The 17,147-nt window shown below is 30.5% G+C and overlaps 1 protein-coding gene across 1 annotated transcript in view; it reads right to left on the bottom strand.

The window, feature by feature from the left end:
* The window catches only part of LOC130675368 (uncharacterized), a 54,311-nt gene that overhangs the window by 35,457 nt on the left and 1,707 nt on the right, over positions 1 to 17,147 (bottom strand). Inside the window, exon 2 of the mRNA XM_057480994.1 lies at positions 10,591 to 13,514. Coding sequence (XP_057336977.1) covers positions 10,591 to 13,389 — 2,799 coding nt within the window. The 5' untranslated portion in view covers positions 13,390 to 13,514. The remainder of the gene's footprint in view (positions 1 to 10,590; positions 13,515 to 17,147) is intronic.

Here is a 17,147-nt window from a genome sequence, read left to right as displayed (position 1 = left end):
TCCTAAACCTAACTTATATTTTGTCCACCGGACTTACATCACAGACACAGTTTATTTTAACTAACATTAATTTGACTCTAGTTTTAACAATACTCAGTTACTTTTCCCCCTTAAATTTTACAATTCATAATTTTCAATACTCACAATTTTCTCATACTATAATTCACTGTATTTCCAATCAATTAATTTATTTTGTTTAATGTAAATTATAAATTAATTAATTTTACCACTTATAAATTTTCCACTCATTATTTTCTCTGATTAAATTTTTCTAATTAATTTGCCACAATTATTATTCATTTATAACTTTCAATTCCTAAATTTTTCACTGACAATTTTCACAATTAAATTTATTTCACTTTCAAAATAATCCGTTTCACTTTTTACTCACAATTTAATTTATTCAAACTCTAGTATCTTTTAATTAGTTTTTAGATATTTTATTCAACTTAAAATTAATTTAATAATCACGTTCTGACTAGAATTTGTTTTCGGGTTGACTAGAAATTTGACCGGTGAATTGACGTCACGCGGTTCCCGATTTTATTGACGTTAACTTGAGTAATTCGAGTAAATTAATAAATCTTAGGATTAATGCGGCCGACGGAATAAATTCCAGCCTGTATTAACCTTAAGATCAATTAATAAATTAATTTATAACGGCTGGAGAGCCTGGAATAAATTAATAAATCAATCGTTTTAATTACCGGATTATTTACGAGATAAATTTAGTTTTATTCTGGCTGTGGAGCCTTGAATAATTATTACAGAGTTTAAACCAGATATTGACGACAATTGACGCGACGGAACTTTCGAGAACACGAGATTGAACGGCTGGAGAGCCTGAACTATCCGTTTCTTTACGCGAGATCAACGGAAAGATATTAAGTAATATATTATAATTAATTTGCCAGATTAATAAAATTAATCAGCGGCTTGAATTAATTATAGTTTACCTCCGATTTTATTTCAGCAGTCCTTGGAATTTTTAGGTGATGATTTGCTTCGGGCTGCTACCAATCTCTCGATGTTAGTTGAGTTTTCAGGTTTCCGTTGTCCGGATTTCGTCCTCGTATTTTTGCTTCCGTTACAATTTTTATTATTTAATTCGCAATGTACTAGATAACCTTGTATTACAATGTGTCTGATCACTTTAGTCGTTCACTTACTCTTGTCTTCACTTGGCGTCCATCGCCTTCGGTCGTCCGACTGACTCTCTCTGGGTGTCCAACGAACTCTCTCGATTTTTGGCACGGCACTCCCTTATAACTCTTCGATTCACCCCCGGAAAACTCATCCCTACTAAATTAATTAGCAAAAGAGAGGGGCGGATGTTCGGGTCTCACTGATTAGCGACACCCGGTGACATGTCGAATCACTCAATTTAATAAACCGAATTATAATTAGGGCCCGTTATCGACCGTGGACAAATCCAAATTTAGATCTTAATAAATAGCCATTGGAATCTATTTTACCCTGTTACACTCCCCCCTGCCAGACTGTCACCCGGGTTCCGATGATCGAGAGGCCTGAACATCCTAAGAATAGGAAATGGCCGTGAACCCATTATCTAATATTCTTCTGTTTTCAGTCTGTTGTTCTTAAGTTATGTTTCTCCAGGAGCGTAATTATTTTCCAATGGTGTTCCAGTTGTCATTTACTTGCTTGACTACCAACGGACTGGTGAATTCTCTCGTTGATATCAGTATCTTGTGAGGCTGTTGTTTGAATAAATGTTGAGGCCTAAAGATCTGAGAATTGACCTGATGAAAATTTTCGCCAAAAGTTTGTCCAATTGTTTATTCTGGATTTAATTTATCACTGGACTTTGATGATTTAGTTTTTCCTTTATATGAGTATCCTCTGGCTTCCAAATCCTATGTTTACTTATGGTTGTCAACCCTTTGTTCTGAAGATCTTCAAACTTCTTTTTCACTTTAGGTTAAAACTTTAAATCCAGTTCTCGTTCACAAGTCATCGTTGCACTCATAGAATTATTTTTCTCACCGGAAATTAGTTCGAAAAGATGATTTTTGCTGCTTTCCTTAAATGCCAAGTTCTTATTTGGAACAAATGCTTCTGTTGATGACGTTGCTGGTATAGATGTTGAAGTCTGGACTGAGTAGTGGACCTGAGGCTCTGAGAATTGGTCGGGAGGACCTAATCCTGCAGAGGACGGTCTGGACGGATTAAAGATGGGGGCCTGAGGATTTAAGAATTGGCTTGAACGGCCAAATTTCGGAGTCCTCGACCAAACTTGATCACTTTCTCTATCAACTGTTTCGAATCCTGGATCTTCTAATAACCGAACTGTTTTAGTGATCACTCCATTAATGTTTACTGACTGGTCTTCTTTGATCCCAGAATTTATTTTATGAATGTCTTCGGTGTCAGTCGACATTCCCAACGTTGATGTTAATTGCGATGATGATGATGATGGTGATGATGAGGATGGTGAGGGGCCTGAAATAGAGTAAGGCGGTCTGGACAGGACCTGTCTCGACTCCAAGCGGCCGGAATAGTCCTTTTCCAAGTTAACGTTAATCAACCCCTTTGATATTCTTTGGACCACCTGAACCGACGGGGAATTCGGGACAGGTGTCACTAGTTTTTTCGATCTCCCTCAGTATTTGATGGAATTCTCTCTTGACCGGTATCCCAATAATCTCGAGACGTACTTGCTCTCGAATTACCATCTACCAGAGTTATTAAATTACACTTTTGTCTTGTGTGTCCAATTACAAAACATAAATTGCATACGTCTCGTCGCGGATTCTCACAGACTTCAAATGTATGTCCTGGAACTCCACAATTAAAACAGAGCCCTTTAGTTCTTGATAACGGTGATGAAAACCGATTAGAAGTCGATGAATATCTTGGAGCTCGATTAACACGTGGCCAGTAATAATTTGGTTGCCCTTGATAATACGGTGATCGGTAATTGTTGTTATTCGGTCTTGTCTGTACCCCATATTTGTTGTTATACGTAGACGGACTAGAAGATTCCATTGTGTTGCAATTTATTAACTCTATCTTGTCCTCTTCAATGCTGAGCTTCTTAGGTGTAGACTGTATTAAGCTAAATCGTGGTTTACCTTCAAAATTTAATGATTTAGGCGGTGAAGCTGGTTGTTGAGATTCCCCAATGCACTGAGTCGCTTCATGTAAAGCATTAAACAGATGCTCGTAGTTAAATACCGGTCTTGCAAACACCAGCAGTCTCAATTCATCTGTAAGATGATTTCTGATACACGCAACTTGTTCCTCGACAGGAGGTGGAATCTGCATGCTTTGGTATTTTTGTTGTAACTTTAGTACGAATTCTGTTGGACTTTCACCAGGTTTCATTCGGAGCTTACTAATCTCCATTATGATTTGATGGTCTGTTGCAGAGCTTCCGCAGGCTTTGATAAATTCCGACTTGAAATGCGAAAAATCTGTCCAACTCTTGTAGTTCGCATCGTACCATCTTGCTGCAGTACCATGTAAGATGTAGCTCATGGCTTTAAGTATTTCAGCTTGTGTCCAGTCCTCTCTCCGTGCTCTGGATTCTACTGCAAACAAGAACTCGCTGACAGACATTCCTTCTTGTGGATAAAATAAGTTACCCATTTTAAGACTTTGCATAATTCCTTTCCACCTTCTGTCATCTGTGTATAGAGCTGATGGACTTGATTGTAAATTTTGGATCGGAGCGGTCGACCTTGGCCTTGTATTCGGAGGGGCCTGAGGTGGAGGACCTGCCCACGACCTAAAATTGTCTTGAGGACCACTTGACTGTCTCTGTTGTGTCGCTTGAAGCTGTTGTAATTGGCCAGAAAGAAAATTAATTCTTTCTGCCAGTGGGATATCTTGACTTGGACCAGCTCTTTCTTGGTGAATTTCCGGTTGAGGTCTTGATGCAGCTGGGTGATCTCTCCCCCCTGCCAAACCTTGACCCATCGGGGCAAAGGTTGAACCGGCAAGTTGAAACTCAGCTGCTTGCCAATTGACAGGTGAACTTTCTCGGAACGAGTTTTCACGATGATTTGCCCGGTCCAATAATTCTCTCTGTGTCTCCATCATATCCCCCAGCATACGTGTCAGCATATTTATTGATCGCGAATTTTCTTCGTTGATGGCTCTCTGTTCCATTGACATTCGACGAGCTTGTTGTGATGCCAAATCCATTCTATTCAAAATGACTCTGAATTCCTGTGGAATATCTCCTCCAACAGCTTCATCTCCATCTTCAAACCGATCATCAACTATGTCAACTGGCATTGTGTCCTGTCTACCTAGTGGATAACGACTTTGAGATTGAGGTGGATTAATTATCCTGTTAATTGTTGCCGTTGTTACTGTTGTTACTGTTGATGTTGTTGATGTAGCTGTAGAAACCGTTGGTATTCGAGGTAAACCGGGATTATTCATTTGTTGTTGTTGACGACCACGACCATTTGATAATCTACGAGATTCTTCATTGACAAGTCCTTGTTGTAGATAATTATCCATTTTGTATGTGTATATGTATGTAATTATTTCAGGTGACAAAGTTTTCTTTTGGTTGGGGATTAATTTTAAGTTGTAAAATTTCTAAATATATTTTGTAAACTATTGTTTTATATTGTAAACGGATTATTTTATTTTGTAAATTAAATTTGTTATTGTAAATGTTTTAATCTATTTATGATGAGCAATTTGATGACTCATCAATGACTCATTAAATAATCTGATGATTAAAATTTAATTAAAATTCAATTAAACAATTAATTTGATTGTTAAAGTTTTATTTCAATGTAATTTTACTATTATCTATTGTGGCTAATTCTGACGCTAAATTTTATTGTATTTTTCGACAGTTTTATTTTACTTAATCTCTTGAATTCTTTTATTAGCTGGAAATCAGTATGAGTAATTTTATATGATTTTAATCCCCAATAATATTTTAATATTTATCAGTAAATATATTTTTGATACTTTTATTTATCTATTTGTTTGTCTTAATAATTTCTTTTCCAAATATTTCTTTTATATTTACCTATCTTTTTTCTTTATAGATTTTATCCTACACTATTTTATTTTATTTTAAAATTTTTCAAATAAAATTTCAATTAAAAATTTTACCCACACAATTTATTTTAAAATAATTTTTTCGAAATTAAAATTTTACCCACACAATTTTATTCCAGCAAATTCAAAATCTTCAGCCCTCTCACAAAATTTTACGGGGGGTTTACTTTTTAAGTTGGGCGCCAAATATGTCAGAGTGATTAGCTTGCCAAGTCTGGTCGCACCTAAGTATTATAGTCGAATATTAGGGCGCCACTGGAAGATGGACTCGGCCTTCCAGAACCGGATGTTAATTGTAATTTTTGATTCTCAGGGTCGTTTGTAAATTTTTATTTTGTGAGAGAGGAGAGGAATAGTGAACAGGCTGAAATAAATTTTATTAAAACTTTGCTTTTAATTTCAATTATTTTAAGCACCTTGCTTATTATTTATTTAACCAAACTATATTCTTATGACAAACTAATATTCTTATGACAAACTAAATATCTCGTCCCCTGGACGGTGTTCCTTATGACAAAACTAAATATCGTCCCCTGGACGTTTTTCACACTCCCACACACACACGTATTTTAAGCGTCTCCCGGACGTAACACACACACACTCTCTTTTTAAAAAACCGTCCACCGGACGTTAAACCCTTAACCTTAATACACCTTTATAAAAAACCGTCCACCGGACGTTAAACCTTATTTTCCTTAAATTCTACTTTTAAAAAACCGTCCACAGGACGTTAACCCGCATTTTCTTATTTCTAGTGTCCACCGGACATATCCTAAACCTAACTTATATTTTGTCCACCGGACTTACATCACAGACACAGTTTATTTTAACTAACATTAATTTGACTCTAGTTTTAACAATACTCAGTTACTTTTCCCCCTTAAATTTTACAATTCATAATTTTCAATACTCACAATTTTCTCATACTATAATTCACTGTATTTCCAATCAATTAATTTATTTTGTTTAATGTAAATTATAAATTAATTAATTTTACCACTTATAAATTTTCCACTCATTATTTTCTCTGATTAAATTTTTCTAATTAATTTGCCACAATTATTATTCATTTATAACTTTCAATTCCTAAATTTTTCACTGACAATTTTCACAATTAAATTTATTTCACTTTCAAAATAATCCGTTTCACTTTTTACTCACAATTTAATTTATTCAAACTCTAGTATCTTTTAATTAGTTTTTAGATATTTTATTCAACTTAAAATTAATTTAATAATCACGTTCTGACTAGAATTTGTTTTCGGGTTGACTAGAAATTTGACCGGTGAATTGACGTCACGCGGTTCCCGATTTTATTGACGTTAACTTGAGTAATTCGAGTAAATTAATAAATCTTAGGATTAATGCGGCCGACGGAATAAATTCCAGCCTGTATTAACCTTAAGATCAATTAATAAATTAATTTATAACGGCTGGAGAGCCTGGAATAAATTAATAAATCAATCGTTTTAATTACCGGATTATTTACGAGATAAATTTAGTTTTATTCTGGCTGTGGAGCCTTGAATAATTATTACAGAGTTTAAACCAGATATTGACGACAATTGACGCGACGGAACTTTCGAGAACACGAGATTGAACGGCTGGAGAGCCTGAACTATCCGTTTCTTTACGCGAGATCAACGGAAAGATATTAAGTAATATATTATAATTAATTTGCCAGATTAATAAAATTAATCAGCGGCTTGAATTAATTATAGTTTACCTCCGATTTTATTTCAGCAGTCCTTGGAATTTTTAGGTGATGATTTGCTTCGGGCTGCTACCAATCTCTCGATGTTAGTTGAGTTTTCAGGTTTCCGTTGTCCGGATTTCGTCCTCGTATTTTTGCTTCCGTTACAATTTTTATTATTTAATTCGCAATGTACTAGATAACCTTGTATTACAATGTGTCTGATCACTTTAGTCGTTCACTTACTCTTGTCTTCACTTGGCGTCCATCGCCTTCGGTCGTCCGACTGACTCTCTCTGGGTGTCCAACGAACTCTCTCGATTTTTGGCACGGCACTCCCTTATAACTCTTCGATTCACCCCCGGAAAACTCATCCCTACTAAATTAATTAGCAAAAGAGAGGGGCGGATGTTCGGGTCTCACTGATTAGCGACACCCGGTGACATGTCGAATCACTCAATTTAATAAACCGAATTATAATTAGGGCCCGTTATCGACCGTGGACAAATCCAAATTTAGATCTTAATAAATAGCCATTGGAATCTATTTTACCCTGTTACATAGGACTAAACTAGAATGTGTTTTTTGACTCGGGCCCGATTGAATTGAATTTTGATATTGAATAGACAACAGTCGAAGTAATTATTCAAAAAATGAAACTTGAAAAGTTTTAATTTTTTAATTTTTAGTGAATAACTCAGCAGAAACTTTAGAAATCACGACGAAAGCAGTAAGTTTTATAGAATTTTCTCAGATTTAAAACCAAGTAAGAGCCAATTCTTACTTTTTTTTTATAAATCCGTTTTATGAAAAAAATAAAAATTACTTTTTAATAAAAAAGATGTCAATAAAAGACATTTTAATAAAAAAGGATGGGATGATGTCCAGAAAACATTAAAGAGGGTAAAGATCAACTCTTTAAAATTTGGCTCTTGCTATTGGTTTTAAAATTGAACAGTCGTATAATTTTATGATTTCATCTAAATAAGTATTGTATAATTTTAGATAATGTTGTTATGCAATTTAATAATTGAAATAGTTTTAGTAAAATGCTGTAATTGTATGTAATGACAATAATTAATAGCTTTGGTAGTAGCGTAAAAAATAGATGGTGATGAAGAGTCATGACGCTATAGCGTATTACAAGTTCTTAGCATTTAGATAAAAGCATCTGCGACAATATTCCGTAGTTGTTCTCGCACTGAGTAAAACTTTTCTAATTGTCACAGTCTCCGTAAGTTTCTCAACTAATTTTATTTTTTTTTCTCTTACTTTATATTACTTTACTTTATTCTCAACATATATTCCATTCATTTTTAACGCCTTCTGCTTTTTTTTTCTTACTTTTGCTGTTTTTATAACACTTTTAATCTCATGAATATCTAAAAAAATATTTAGCTTGATAAATGAAAATTGAAATCTTTAAATTCTATTAATTTGTAGAGAAAAAAAAATAAAAAAGATCGATAAATTGAGTCGTTTAAGCTGTGCTTGAATAAGTGATAAAAATAATTAAAGTGGAAAAATTAAAAGAATGGTGGTAATAAAAAAAAATAAAAAGGGAAAAGTCTATATGCATTATCATTCAACTTTTTGAGAGGAAGGCATTCAAGCGCATAGTACGATTTATTGTGGCTTTTCTTGAGCGTTAAAGCGTACTATGTACTGCATACGTAATGCCGTCTACCCAGTTCAACTGAATCATAAATAGCTTCTACCACCTGTCTCTTTTTCTCGTTCTTCCTTATTTTAGTAATTCTTCTCTGCTGCTTACACCCAAACACGATAACACACTACTTTTCACATTTTCACCACCGTCATAATTTAAACTTCTTCATCATGTGACTTTCTGAGTGATGATACGATGACATGTGAATTCAATAAATATATATACTATTCATAATATCATTCCATTATTTAACAAGTATTTTAATTTTTCATTGTATCAGTATGCGAGTAAATTATTCATTTACTCCAAAACAATATTTAGTCATTTATATTTTTATAAATTTCATTACTAAGTAATTATTAATTCGTCCCCTTTCTGGATAAATCACGTAACTGCAAAATTATAATTTGTTCAGATATCGGTCAAAACATCTATTCTGCTACACGTGTGTTAATGGAAATATTAAAATTTAAAAGTCTCTCGAACATTCTGTTATAATTATTAAAATTTGAAGCTTTTTTTACGCGATAGCATACAGAAAAATAAATTTCAAAAATTAGTGTTTGAAATTATAACCCGAAACCTGGGTGTCAATATGGGAAATTTTAACCTCCCAAATAATAAATTTTATAATACTCCCTAAATATGAATAAGTGAAATAAGTGAATATTCACTAATTTAGAGTGCCAATCGAACCACTTTTTGGAATTAGTGGTTCAATTTGTACTTGGAACTAGTGAATATTCACTTATTTTGACTAATTCATGTTTAGAGAGTACGTGTCTTTAATTCTTTAAGTATCAGTTACGATTTTTAAAGTTCAAATATTAATTTTTCTTGCATAGACAATAAATTTTAATACTTATCTTATTTATCATTATTCACGTTTTAATTATAAATAAAAAAATTACTATATAGAATGATGATATTCACTAATCACTTTATCATTAGATTACGTGTCGTTTCTCAATTTATATAGTTCATTTTTTTCCGTGCAGTACTAAAGAATGTTTTTCACTCATAATTTCAATTATGAAAAAAACTTAGTTACGAGGTTTACCCAGAAAGAGGACGAATTATTATTTAAAAATAAATTTATTGAAAAGTGGAAAAATAAGGATTTAAAAAAAAATAATGGTATCGTAAAGTATTGCGAGAGTTATTTATATTTATTGGATAACGCTTAATGCATATATGATTAAACTTGAACTTATAGCATTTTATTTATTTTTGTGGAAAACAAAATAAAACGTTATCTGGCAACGATAAAGTTAACAAATAATTTGATGATTTATAAATATCTTTTTTTTGTAGGGAAGTCCAAGACAGGGTGGGTCAGTATATATATATATGATAAAAGTTTTTGAAATATATTTTAGGAAGATTCGAGCGAATAAGATCTACTTAAAATTTTTTTGTGGGAAAATAATCTACTTGTAGATTACAGAAAAAAATGGTTATAAATTTAAATATGTTCAATTTTCCAAAAATTTAGATCTTAGTATTCACAACATTTCGTTTTAAAACTAAATATTTTTTTTGTCGAGTATAGGTAAGTTCTTTTGTAATACTTTGTCTGTTTATCAAAACGGATATCGCCAACTTTGTTAAAAAAGTCATTTTATACTGAAAATTTTACAGAATTTGAAAACTTTTCAAAAACTTAATCGCTGAAGTAGAATAAAAGATTAAAAACTTTTAAAAAACGTAGTCGTAATGAAATTTAACTTATGTAATATTGAGTAATGCCGGAAAACGCTTAAGAAATTTGAATTCAATAAAAAAAAATTCAACTTTTGTGTTGATACACATTCAGAAATCACAGGCCAGGATCATATTTAATAAATTTTTTTCAAGTTGTCTATTTTATCCCGGATTCATTTATTTAAAAATTCAATGGATAAACGATAAAAATTTTCGATAAAATTTGTTAAGATTTAATGATTACTTTTTTTGTAATTCAATGTAATTCTTAACATCATTTTATCCTCATTCCTCTTAACTTCATCACAAAGACGATGTTAAAAAAATAAATAGTAATTTTATTAACGAATAAATCCTTAATTAAAAAGTTTTAAAATAAATCAGTCAAGTTTACTGGTATCTTCAATCAGTGTCTCATTTTGTCTCATTCCTACAAAAATTATTACAGGTTTAATTAAATTTAGTAACTCACCAATTTAACTGCATGATAATCCCCTTTCCTAAGCATATCCATTAGTCTTTGTCTCTCTATAATTTCTTTGGTAACATAAACTTTAGATTCATTCAATCGATTAGCTTCGCGTATATGTAAGTTTTTATAATCATCACTGAGAACACTATTAAAGTTAAATTGCTTAGCATGATTTGATTCAACCGATTCATTATTAACTTTTGGATTATCAACGATTTTTTTTAAACTTAAATTATAAACATCACTATTAATTTGAGTATTTGAACTATCATTATTAATCATGGTTTTTTGTTTAACTTTAAACAATTCAACGTGCATCGAGTCACTATTAGCTTTTGAATAAATTGGTTCAACTTTCCAAGAGTTTTTAGCATTAAGTAAATGGCTTTGAAAACAATCGTCATTCTTATGCTGAAATATTGAGTTTTCAGCAAAGTCCGCGACCAAAGTATCTTGAAATGTTGCCCGACTTTCCAGATCTTTAGTATGGATCGCTCCACGATCTCTATCTAACTTCAACGTACTTCTGCCCTCATAAGAGTCTTGTAGAATTTCATCCGTTACTTTATTTGTCTTACAACTTTTCGATGTCTCTTTTTTTTCAACTCGTTCTCTTTTATCCAACGATAATTTTTCTTCATCAATAATATTACTTGACAAAATATCATATTGATTTTTATTTAACTGATTAAACGAGCTCATAATTTTTTCATTTTTTATATCAGAAATTCCTTTATCTTTATCTTTACTTCTATTTTCTTCTTTACAATAATAATTATCACGTCTTTGTATCTTTGTACTAAAATTTTTAGTTTCTACAGCCGTCGATTTATCCAAGCAACTTTCAGAAGGCATTTCTAGGTCACCGCTATTCTGATCGATTTCTTTAGTCAAATTAATGAAACCTTGATCAGATTCTTCTTCATTGTCTTCTTTGTACACAGATCTCTTGGCAGCAGGTGCAAGAATACTCAGAAGGTCATCAGTATGAATAGTTTTACAATGCAATGACGATTTATTTTTAATCATTTCATCAGTATTCCGTGTTATCACACCATTATCATGTAATTTGCCAATGGTTATATCAAAATCACTATTTGTATTACAATCACCCAGTTGTTTACTTAGTAATTTACCAAGCGGCTTAAAACTCGAACAACCTGATTGATTATTTAATAAACTCTGTGCAGTTTCCTCTCGATTATTCCGATCAGTAAAATCTCTTCGTGGTGGCGGCGGAGGTTTTTTGACTTTATTTACCTCTTTGTTGGTAGTTTGTTGGTTTTGCTGATGATTAATAGACTCATTTCTAGTTTCATTGACGGATTCACTATTTACACGTTGATACACTCGTGCTGTAATTAACTGACGTCGGCTTTCTCTGGCCTTATTTAGTGCGGTTGCATCGTCTGTACACCTGATTGGTCTCTGACTAGCTGAGGGTATTCGTCGTATACTAGTACTAGTACTCACAGATTTAGATTTTGAATAAATAATATCTTGTTGACTATCTTGTTGATAATTATTTTTATCCACACTAGTTTTCATTTCTTGTTTACGGTATCGTTGTTGCTGTTGTAAATTAAAATAATCACCAGATGATTCAGACACAGTATCATTTTGGTTGTTAATTTTATAAACTTTTAAATTTTCAGTATCTTTTTGATGACGGTGGTTTCTCAAACCATTTCTTACTGCACAATAATCTCTGTATGTTTCCTTTTGTGAATTTATCTGATCATTACTTAGTATGGCCTTGTATTCACGTCTTGGTAATTGCTGTTCAGAATTTAAATTTTCAAAACTCACTGTGTCATTGAGGCGAGATTCCATTTTGTCATTAAGTAATCGTGATTCATTATTGCAATAACGTCTTTTTTGTTCAATATTACTATTTGATCTCGTTAAATATATTTCACGTTTAGTATTACCACTACTACTCGTGGTAGTATTATTATTATTACTAATATTTAATTTATTACAACTAGCATTGCCACTATTATTAATATTAGATTTATTTAACTGTAAATTTTGGCTATGATTTAACCATTCATCAACACGTTTTTGTACTTCACCTTTTTGTAAATACATAACTTGATGCGGTACTATTTTTTTATTATCATATATATTTGTATTTGATCGTACGATAAATGAATTAAGATGATCGTCAACAACAAATGATGCTTTGTGACCATCTGAAGAGATATGTTGTTGTTGTTGATGATGTTCTTTAACTCGATCTCGCGATCTTTGTCGCACCTGTGTCTGCTGGTTGACCCTGAGCACTTGTTTCTTGTCAAGCCTTTCACTTGAGTAGCAAGTGGGACGATGTCGCATTTTACCGGCTGTTATAAAGATTTGATCCAGCTGTTGCTGCTGCTGTAGATGCTGTTGCTCCTGCTCTTGGTGATGCTGATTGATATCAATATCAGTTTCAAAATTAACAGCATTCAAACTACTTGAATCTGATGATTTTTCACAATCAAGATCTTCATATTTATCGAGTATATTATTAACAGATTGTGTATCTATTGTACTTATATTGGAATTACTATTTTTTGGTATATTTTCGTCGCTACTAGAGTAAAGTTTATATTGATCTTCGTCATCAGCATCTGTATTGTCATTTTGTATTAGCCGGGGATTACTTACAAGAGACGACTTCGATTTTTGATGCTGATGTTGATGTGGATGTTGATGTTGATGCTGATGTTTATGATTATTATTATACGTTCTATACAAAGAAGTATCATTATGACTGAGGGGACTGTCGTCCTTCGGATTTTCTTTTGCGTCCATTGACGTACGACTTAATAATAACCAACCGTTTCACTGTTTCATATTTTTAATATTTACATTTTTATAAATATTCAAATATCACTTCAGCTATACCTTGACCGACTTTATTTACATTTGAAATCAATCTGAAACATGATAAAAAAAAATATTCATTTTAGTTTTTATATGCAAATCAATAGATACATAAATATATATAACAAAGTCATAGAATTATCAGAATTCGGTATAATATTTAATGAATTATAAATATTTAAATTTAACAGTACTAATAATGTTTCCTTTTTCCGGTTTACGTGACTTCCGAAATATGTATACATATACTATATGAATGAATAGAGATAGATGTAGAGATAGATGGATACTTGATGAGAATTTACGAATGTTTATAATCGGAGAATCGATCTATTCGTGAGACGAATTTTAACAGAGTTAAACGAACCATTTCAAGTACACTACCAATTTAGGACCCAGACATTTTTAATGTATGTAGATTTAAAAGAGAAAATAATATTGAATTATAAATAATAAGTTGATGGATATTTTTTTATTTTAATCATTTGAAATTTTAATGCTAAGCCGATTTATCGTGCTCTTAAAACTCTTATTTATTATGCAATTTTTTGTTTGTTTTTGAATATCATATTTTGAAATTTTTATTTATTTTAATACCCTTTTATTTTTATATATTTTAATGGTCGACTTCGATGTTCGGTAATAAATTTTTTAGTTTTATTGATTTATAATTGGAAATTTGGATAGCAAAAAAAGTCAATTACTTTTAAAAAAAAATTTCATATTTTTATAGAAATTAAATTTTCGTCATATAAATGGTTATTTTGTCAAGCGTTTTAGAAAATTTACTTATATGGGTTTCATAAAATTAAAATGTAATTTTTAATTTGAACTTCTATTTTAAACATAATTTTGTATGTTTATATCAAATATCGATGTATAGGTTATGTAACCGTCACTTACAAATTATTTTTTATTCAAAACTCTAGAGATGATTTGATACTTTTACACAATTTTTTGTAGCATCTTGAAAAAAAATAAAAAATTTGTATTTAAATAATAATGTCGATAATTCCAATTTATTAGTATAAATATCTTGAGATAAAAATATAGTATATGTAATAAAATTTATTTATTTCAATAAATGCTTATTGAGATTCTGTTCCAAGTTAAATTTTATAAATATTTAATAAACTAGTATTTATGTGTGTATATTTATGATAAATTGAGTCTAAATTATTGGCAGCAAATATGTTATCTGTTTAATACTAATAAATCTAGAGTAGCTGAAAATAAATTTGTATTCAATCTATATAAATAGGTATATACATTTTAAAAAACCTTAATACGTATTTTTCTTTCTCGGTATTTAATTTATTATTTATCTTTCAGTGTAAGCGATGCAGATAGATCTATTTTAATATTTCACGTCAAGTTTACAAAAAAGAAAAAAATTATTTTTGATAATTCATCAATTGATTACTCTTCGTTTCCAAATTCCTCAATTTGCTTTATCCGATTATTACACTGTAGAAAAATCGGGAGCGAATTCAGAGTGGTTACGGATTTTATTTAAATCCAAATTCACTCGGACTTTCAGAGTTTTTACAAAAAAATCACTCTGCATACGGAGTAAATAGGGAGTTTGTCTTTTTAGCAGAGTGATTTCAGTCCGCATTTACTCCAAATTTAATCCGCATTCACTCCGCAAATTTTTGACAGTGCACTAAAAAATATTGGGCAGCTAAATTTTGAAATCTACTAGAAGCTAAATTTTTTAAAGCCAATTTTTTTTTTTGTACTTCGACATTTTTATGAGTGTTGTCACGTCATTTTTCGACTTAAATGTCTTTTAATAAAAATTAATTTTTTGTTTTAAAGCAAAAATGTCATTTTTTTTTACCAGACAAATTGTACCAAAATTAAAAATTTTGTCCTATTGGATATTAAAATTGGGTAGTCGTATCGATGGAAATACGATTAATTAACCATTTTAATGGAAAAAATTTTATTTTACTGCACCAGCTAAAAACATGTAGGATAATAATTTGTAAAATTGTTACGGATGTTACGGTATCGATTTACTGTATGTTCGACGTGTCCCGAAAAATAAATTGAAATTGATGAATGGTTTTAAAAAGTTACTTTAAATATTAATATTATTTTAACAAATAAATGATGAATGATGAATGATGACATTTTACTGTCTCAATTAAATTATTTATTTATAAAAATAATTATTCATTTATCAAACTAACTAATAACTTTAATCGTAGCCATTTATTTAATAAAATTAGACATTTACGATTCCTTACAATTTATGTACAATGAAAAAGATTATAAAATAATTTGCATGGAATTAAATTAAAGTTTAATGTACATTCTTAGTAGCTACCAGTTACGCTCGAATTAAATAAGGTGTTGAAATTCTTCGTGAGAAATAATAAAAATTTTAATTAATCTCAATGTTCGAAGATATCATGTAAGTAGTTTTACTGATGTATATTAACTCCTAGTTATTTAATTATCATCATCATCATCACAATTCATCAGTTTAATTAAATAAAATTTTTTTATTCGGTTACATAACTTGTGTGTATTTAAAAATTGTGGTGTCATCTCTTGAGTGACGCCTACGTAAAGATTATTTTCTCTGTAACAGTGACTGTCTTTCTTAAATTAATCTTCAATATCATCATATCTCATTACACTAGGTTATCCATTTATGTACACGCCTACTGGTATTTTAATTAAATTAACACTTGATTATTGATCTCATATTTTGGCGAAAAAAAAAAATGTTTTTATCATCACGAAATTTTTTTAATTTAAATTATAATTAAATAATTGTTTTTTAATTTTAATGACAATAATTAAGTATGACACATTTAAAAATTTAAAATTCTATTAAATGTTTTTACCTCAATGATTAATCAATGACTCATTTAATTTAATTATTCATATATTTAATTTAAAATATATAATATTTGTTTTTTTTAAAATAATTAGTTAATTTTGTTTTGATGATTTATCAATATTTGATTTCATTTCGTAATTGATTAATATTCGATTTAAAATGTATCGAGTTTGATGTTTATTTTAATTATTAATCAATAAGAGTGTAAACAGTCCAATGTGCGGCTAACCCTGATAATTATCCAAACCAAATTTAATTATCATACTTTTCACATCATTATTTTATATTAAATGGAATTGAAATATATATCACAGTTGAGTATTATTTGCATAAAAAATTATTAAAAAAAATATATATATATATATATATATAAGCAAAAAAATGTCAATAAGTGTTGTAATTTGAGTTGATAGATGAGATGCGTGGATGATTGGAAATTTATTCTGTGGGCGAGCTGCTAATGTAATAGTATGATTCTATACATAGAACATGTTTTATGTTACATTACCGCGAGAATTGAATAAGCGAAGTAATCGCGCTATGTTATATTATTTGTTATTTTTTACTGTCATCGTCAAATTTATCTTTGAATCTATTCATAGATTTGGTATTCAAAGTCTTAATTTTTTATTTTATTGATAGTGAACTACGCGTTGATAAACTCACTGTGACTCATAAAAACATTAATTGTGGGGTAATTGAACCTTTAAAAATTTTTTTGTATACATAATCTATGATAGTAAAAAAAAATATTGCAACATTATAGAAAAAAAGGGACGCTGGGTATATTCGCTCTCACTTCCGAGAACGGATCTTTAAGGAATGCGAG

The sequence above is a fragment of the Microplitis mediator genome, chromosome 10 (genome assembly GCF_029852145.1).
Source record: "Microplitis mediator isolate UGA2020A chromosome 10, iyMicMedi2.1, whole genome shotgun sequence".
In the NCBI taxonomy this organism is placed as follows: domain Eukaryota; kingdom Metazoa; phylum Arthropoda; class Insecta; order Hymenoptera; family Braconidae; genus Microplitis; species Microplitis mediator.
Note: the sequence above shows the minus strand (reverse complement) of the source record. Positions and strands in the feature narration are given on the sequence as shown.